The sequence below is a fragment of the Crocodylus porosus genome, unplaced genomic scaffold (genome assembly GCF_001723895.1).
Source record: "Crocodylus porosus isolate Cpor-Errol unplaced genomic scaffold, CroPor_comp1, whole genome shotgun sequence".
NCBI classification, from domain to species: domain Eukaryota; kingdom Metazoa; phylum Chordata; order Crocodylia; family Crocodylidae; genus Crocodylus; species Crocodylus porosus.
The window spans coordinates 14,674,056-14,681,561 of NW_017728927.1; the positions used below are offsets into that span (position 1 = coordinate 14,674,056).

The window sequence follows — 7,506 nt, forward strand, 5'->3', positions numbered from 1 at the left end:
GGTAATTGAGCTGCTTTTTAGCCCACAAGGGTCAGGCTTGGATGAGCAGAGCGCCTCCGCCCTGGCAGGCCCTGGGTCTGGCTGGAGCTCAGCTCACAGCAGTGGGAGGCAATTAAAGTATTGCAAAACCCGAGTTGGTTTAATAAAAGAGATCACCCTCCCTGCCACGACTCCTGATGGCTTTTAAGAAATTCAACCCACCCCTGCCCCGGACACATGTAGTGAATCTCGGGTCTTGCCAGGTTCATGGGACAAGCCCAGCGGCTGCCAAAGGAGACCAAAATAGGAAACCAGGAGGGCTGTGTCCCCCATACCCCTCACCCTCTTTAAAAGATTGGTTTGCAGCGGGGTGGGGTGTAATTTCAGGCTGTTTTGTTCATCAAAGAGCAAGAACCTCATTTCTTCCTTCGCAGGTTAGCTTTAAAGAATACCAGAAAAATGCTTTGATGATAATTCAGGACTCGCAGTAGAGATGAGATCTTTTGTGAGACCAACAAGATTTTTGCAAAAAAAAAAGTCTTTAAGTGCAAGCTTTCCAGCACAGACACTCATCATCAGGCATCAGAGAAAAGATGGTAAAAGCTCTCCTGGGTAGAAATGAAAGCTCCTGTTTCATAGGATTTTACAGAGACGTCAATAGATGGAAAATTCCTCTGGGCAGGCAGTTCATAGCGGGTAAGGAGCCTCTCACCTCCTGCGAGGATGCAAATGACCTTGAAACAAGGTCATTTGTATCATCTAATTTATAGTCATTAGATTGCCAACAAAGCTGATTTTGGGGTGCGAGCAGAAAAGTGATCCTAGCGCCAGGGTGCAGTCGACTCCTGGACCGACTCTTCTAGGAGCATCCTAAAATGTGCCCCTCTGTAACCCACCCCGGCTTTTATACTGAGCCCTGCTTTTTGCTCAATGTTCTGTAAATACTTCAGTGCATGCACCAGCTCTTCCAGCTTAATTACGTACCTCTCTGAGTCGCAAGCTGTGATTTAGGAACCTTCCAGCCAGGGAAAAGAGGTAGGTGGCAACATGGCAGAACACAAGCCTTGCTGAAATCGCATGGCATGTGACTACAGCAGTTGGCTGCACTTGCAACTTAGAAAGAGCTGCTGATCTGAGTAGTTTAACAAAGCATCTCCCTGCCATGTTCTTTTAAGAAAGAAAAGGCTCCAACTCCTTTATGCCACAAGAGGGCAATTGCTTCACAAAAACATTTGTGCAAGGAAAACAAAATGAAGTTTAGGGAGGTTTTGGCTCTGTTCTTTTGAAAGGAACAGCAGGCAGCACATATTTATGCATTTTAAATTTCACTGTGCTATGCTTAGAAGTCACACAAAGGACAAGTTCAAATAGGTCTTTTCCAGCTCAAGCAACAGCTTTATCATTGCTCAGCACTCCTAGGCATTAAGTTCACTTACGACATTTACTGTAATATGGCAGAAGGCAAGTACACATACCGGACCAACAAAACCTAAGGCTTAGCTGGAAAAGAGATCAAGTACGTTAGCTAGAATAGATCGGTGGGATGGAGACAAGCTCCATATTTTTTGGTTGCCAATGCATGAACCTTTTGATATTGCATGTACACACACACACACAATTATCTTCACTAACATGTAGCTGTGGAGGAAAGAATCTGATACCTTCGCCCATTGGTCCACAAGAGCAAGTGAAGTCAGATGTAGCAACTGTAGTTACAGACTTTTTTAAGATGCATTTGTTAGCACTGTGTATACTATTGCCAGACAACATGCAAACCCTGTTAATTTTCAAAGGTTATTAGAGCATGGAGTACCACCTCTTGTTTTGTAATGGACAACCACTTATGAGCACAGCACCCTTCCATATGGGTAAGGGCCAGTGTACAACTGGATTAGGCTTACTGTGGCAGAGTTTCAGCAACTTCATGGTTTTCCTTGAACTCTCAGCCAACCCTTAGAAAGGCATCCTTTCATTGTATAACACCCGGTGCATTTTAACTGGAATGCAAAAGAGGAGAAAGACGAAAGGTGGAATTGTGAGTAGATGAAGCCTTGTCTACACCATACATTCTACATTGTTTAACAACCTGAGGAATAGGTTTACCAAGGGCTGGGGTTATCCTCAATCCTGCTGTTTCTAGAAAGAGGTGATAGTAATGGTAGCATCATATTTTATGCACAAGTGCTCTGATACAATTACCTCCTCCCCTTGAAAAGATCTTAAAAATTTGCCTCTCTCACCTCCCAGGCAGCCTTCAGTTGCCACACTATATAAGCTCTTCTGGGTGAAGAGAATGATACATTAGGATTCACAAAACAGACACGTCTCTGGGAAGCTAAAAAAAAGGTGTAGGCATAAGTTTTGACAGGCACTAAGCTGCTCACACTAAGATGCTTCTGGACTTGCACAGCAGCAGATTTTTAGGTGCCTACAGAGCTAGGCTGGATTTTAGAAAGTGGTGCTTAGGGGCTCAAGCGCGTACCCCTTCTTGGATCCAAACGGACCTCACAGGTAAGTGACTAGGACTTGCACAGATTTAGGTGACCAAGGTAGATCAGTTCAACTAGACCCAAGTCAACAGCCATGAAACCACTAAGGTACCTCCCACCATTTTGCCCTGAAAAGATCCCAAGGCCTCAATTTGGGCTAAACTATACATAGCAAAAAACCAAAAAGACCATTGTCCTCGGCACCCTATTTCTGCCCAAAATCTCTTGTGGTCCAGAATGATGTGGGGAGGTGCCTAAAGTCTCCAGTTCCTTAGGCAAGGTCAGACTATGCCAAGTGATTTGATGCTGCATGCACATGGGGCACTTAGGTGTGCTCCAGGGCCAGGGGTGGGGCAGTGCTTTAATTAGAATTAAAGCACTGCCATGTCTCATGTATCAGCATCCCCACACTTTAATTCAAGTGCCCCCGCCACCATTTTTAAGCTCATTTGATAAGCTTTAGTTCAAGTACCACCACCGCCATTTTTAAGTGTGGGGATGCTGATACACGAGATGCAGGAGGCTGCTGGAGCATGGCAATTACCATGCTCCAGCAAACTCAATCAAGTCTGCTTTGACAGGCTGGAATTCCAGCATGTTGGAGCAGCCTCAGCACTCATGTACAGGCACCCATGAAGCTTCATGCAAAACCACAGGGTGGTCAGTGTGCTGTGGTCAGAGTCTAGCATAAAAGGCAGCTGGTAGGAAGCTAGAGATTCATGCACCAAGCCTCCCTTTTCCTGAGGGATTTCAAACATAGCTCTGACTTCCTGGGAGATTACTTTAACCACAGAGCTAGGAGGTTAGGATGGTTGGGTCCACTTCCAACCAACCAGTTGAAGCACTAGGCAAGCTAAGAGTGCAAATTTCATGACAGACCCCCAGTGGCTCATATTTAAATACCCCAAATTCCTGATCTGAGCTGCAAAAACTTACAGTTAAGCAGCCGCAACATACACCCGGTAAACATCAAAGGCCCATCAGCAAGCAGTGCCACCAGGTGGAAGAGCTAAACAAAACAAGACTTCTATGCCAGTTTGCGTCCCTCCAATGACTTCCTAGCTTAGTATTTCAGATACCATATCCAAACCCGATCCACTACACCCAAGGCTTCTCTGAATCAGCTGGCAGAACAACTCCCCACTATCCTTCCTTATGCTACAGCTTCTCATAGATGAGCTATAAGTAAGTGAGCTTTATATTTTTGAGAGTCTGGGATTTAAAGGGAAGCGGATCAGCTGAACTTTACTGTGGGGAAAAAAATTCAGCCCCATAATAAAATGCACGTTCACAAAAAGTCTATGTCTTGGCAAAATGACTGGAACAAGCAGGGGGAAAAAAAAGTTGCATAAATTTTTTCAGCGTTTGAGCCTTCACAGGTGACACTGAGGGGAAGAAAAGCTGTCCCAATAAACTCTGAACTGCAAAAAAGATGGGAGCTATTAAATCAATGATACTCCCCTAATACTGGGAGTGTTAAAGATATGGTGTGTGGGCCAGATTTGGCCCACTGAGCTGTATCATCCAGCCCACAGGCCTCGAACTAGCCCCCAAGTGCCCCAGCCCCAACTGCTGCAGGCCTGGTGCACGCTGCACATGGGGCTGGAGATGGCACACGTGCTGAATGCAGCATGTCTCTTGGATCAGTTTTTCACACTGCATGCTGTATGTAGTGGGTGGGGCTGGAGTTGGTGCACATGCTACATGCAGTGCGCAAGGGAGCTGGTCCAGAGTGTGCTGCATGTCGCATCTGTGCCAGACTATCCCTGTATGCTGGCTCCAGTGCACGAGATGGGTCTTGGGGCCTGCTCCAGCCTGGAGACAAGCCCAGAGTTTGATACCCCTGCCATACATCTTTGATGAAAAATTCTGATTAGAACCCCCCCAAACAAAACAAAAAACTGACTGTGAGAACTACTCTCCAGTGTATCTCGTGGTTCTTGAAGGAATTCTTGACACACAGGATGCTTTCATTTATATGTAATAGTTCTTTGCCATGTCTTTCCCGTCCTCTAATTGTCTACCCTTCTTACCTCATCCACAGGAAGGAGCTGAGAGCTTCAAAGAACAATTTTATGCTGAAACATTTAAAAAGATGTAGAAGAGGAAATACTGGGTTGCCAATTAGATTTTCAGTTTTCAGAGTTTTATAATTTCAGGAATCCTTAAAGCAGTTATTATCTGAGCATATTCATCATAAATACAGAAAAGTATCTTTATTACTTGTTTCAAATATTACATGCACTTTCAAAAATTAAAACTCTTTATTTAAACATCTCAATAGCATCTGTCAGTTTGGAGGCAGCAAATGACATTTTGAAAAGCATTTACAAAAATACATTGCACAAAGTCCTATCTTGCTTCTTTAAAAATAAGTTAGTGTTATTCAAAATATTCCCACCCCAGCTGCCTAATTTCAAGATAATTCTGATTTAAATATCTGACCTATAATATGAAACACCTGTACATGTTTGATCTAGCTTTTCTGCATAGGCCATTGCTTCTGTTTCTAGTTGAACTTAAAGTGAACAAAACGCTCTTCCTATGGAGAGCTTTTAAAAAATATCTGAGGACTGTTGTGCAACATACATAACTCTATCCAGAAAACCAGTCAGCACCATCATTCATCTTTCTGAAAAATACATAGCTCATCTGTAACTAAGATTACCCAATAAAATGCATTACAACAGTTAAGAGAAATTTCTGCACAGAAGTCTCTTTCCAGAATCTTGTTCAGAAAGTTTCCAGTAATACTCAAAAGTTATGAAATGACTCTTAAAGTATCAACACGGAGAGCAACAAGCAATCTTTTACTCAATGCAAGTTCAAATTAAAATTCTAAATCAAGGTGCTGCCAACAAAAACTCTAACATTCCTTCCAGGATAAAAGTCTTCCATTTTAATGGTAAAAAGTGGAAACAATGTTTAAATATCATGGCACTGAGCCTAAAATAAAAAAACTCTTGCAGACAGTCCATGCCGATAATTTTTTTAAGAAGTTATGCAAGGTTCTGCTTGAAATCACTCATTTTCACTTACTGTATTTCCATTGTCCAGTGGAGTCAGCCTAATTAATCCTGTCGTGAAGAGATCATTTCTGGGGTATGGAGTTTTTTTTGTCAGACATTTTAGCTGCGAATTAAATCTCAGGCAGACACCCAACTGTGTTTTCACCTTAGTGTACGATAAGACAAATCAACCACACTGAACATGAGTACAGCAAGCTAAGTGAATAAGAAGAAAACTTAAAATAACGTTAGTGGTTTAAAATCAATGCTGGCTTTTAGATTAATGAATGGCTCCACATTAGAGAAAAGATCTTCAGGCCTCTGGTGTTTAAAACTAGTTTTGGTTGTAGTAAATTTCCCTGACAGTAACATTCACCATATTCTACACGTAGCAAGGAAATCTTTGTGGGCCTAGCAAGAAGTTCAGAAGTCAGGGTCAACTTACACACAGTTAGTGTTTAAAACAGATCCATAAGTTTTGTCTTATGGTACCAGGCTAAGAAGTGTGCAGGTAAGCCCTGTATTAAAAACAGATTTCCAGCTGCAGCAAATGTGGTTTATTTAAAAAACCTATACATTCATTTGTAATAAAATAAGTATCACCTGTTTGCTAACTGAGTTTTGTGAACCAGAGTAGTTTACATGCAATATTCTATCATCAGCAATGACACAAAATATAAAGCTGACTGGCAATCATAAAGCTGAGCAACAGAGCATATAGGCGTTTTTGTACAAAAAGTTTGACTGGGTCTTCAGCCTTTTATTGAAGAGGAGCACTGAGCCTGTAGTATGTCACACTTCCTCATCCTTTAAAGATTCCAGTGTTCTAGGCTTTCCAATATATACAAACAGAAAAAATGTACAACAACAACAACAAAAAAAGCAAGCTATGGGGTAGTAGTTTACTCAGCAGGTCTCCCATGCACTCTGAACCGATAGAGACAGGTGTACTCTGTATGGCCCCAGTTAGAAAGGATCCTTAGCTCCACTATTTGGAATGCATTTTCGTTTTTCTCCTGTGGAGGAAACGGGATAAAATTAGGTATCTAATATACAAACGCATCTCTGAAGTCAGTTCTCAGATTTTAGGCAACGACGCTAACAAACTCAAGTTGTTAAAGAGCAGCCTAGTCACTAAACTGTGCAAACAATTAGCAATTGCAACTTATATCTCTGCACAAGGCAATCAAGATTAGAGCCAAGGTCATTGTTAAAATAGAAGTTGTCAAACTTTCAACTTTCCTTGACTGTTTTTGCTCATTTGACCTCTAAGTGAACATTTTATTTATAAATAGCCTAGTTTTGGTTTTTTTATTAATTTCATTTACAAATACTCACAGCAGGAACACAATTATGAGGATTACACCGCTACCCCCAAACTAGAGTAATAACCTCAGCCACTGAGAGTCTTGGCTGAACAGTGCTGCCATTTTTGTAAGAGTTATTGGCAAACTCAGTTTCGCATTTGCCTGCCAGACTTAACACAGGTATTTCCTTTCCTTTTTAGTATCCGTGCGACAAGACAGTTAGTAGAATTCACAGATTGTGTTTGGAATTGGACAGGCCGCATCATGAGCGCTTCTGCTATGGCCTCAAACTGGCAACCTCCAGGCTATCAACCATATGCTCTAGTGCCTGTGCCACCCCACTCCCCACCACAGACATTGAAAATTTGTAAGTTAATACCAAGATTTGCATTCTCTGTGGTTCATGGAACTGCCAAAAAGACTTTATTAATTGCAGTTCAAGATAGTTATAGCTTCATTAAGTTTTTGGAGTTACTGATTCAAGAGAAATTAGATGCGATGCATACTCTCACACCAGCAAATAGTACTGCTTTGATTAAGGTTAATTTACTACTATGGCCTTGTAAAGTCAAAGAACTTTCTACAGTTTTGACTGGACTTTCCTTTCACTGTGCTGTTCATGAAGGTAGGGGAAGACTGTTTCTTTACCTCAGTTTCACTCTACACATGTCTTTACTTAAGAGGGGATAAACTAAAAAAAGAGAGAAAAGGAGAAAGGCAACT

At 41.9% G+C, this 7,506-nt stretch overlaps 1 protein-coding gene across 8 annotated transcripts in view; it reads right to left on the reverse strand.

The window, feature by feature from the left end:
- Window positions 1–4,665: 4,665 nt before the first annotated feature.
- The window catches only part of SUN1 (Sad1 and UNC84 domain containing 1), a 43,877-nt gene continuing 41,036 nt past the window's right edge, over window positions 4,666–7,506 (reverse strand). For all 8 annotated transcript variants that reach the window (XM_019542082.1, XM_019542083.1, XM_019542087.1 and 5 more), the window contains one exon: window positions 4,666–6,492. In XM_019542082.1, coding sequence (XP_019397627.1) covers window positions 6,379–6,492 — 114 coding nt within the window. In that variant the 3' untranslated portion in view covers window positions 4,666–6,378. The remainder of the gene's footprint in view (window positions 6,493–7,506) is intronic.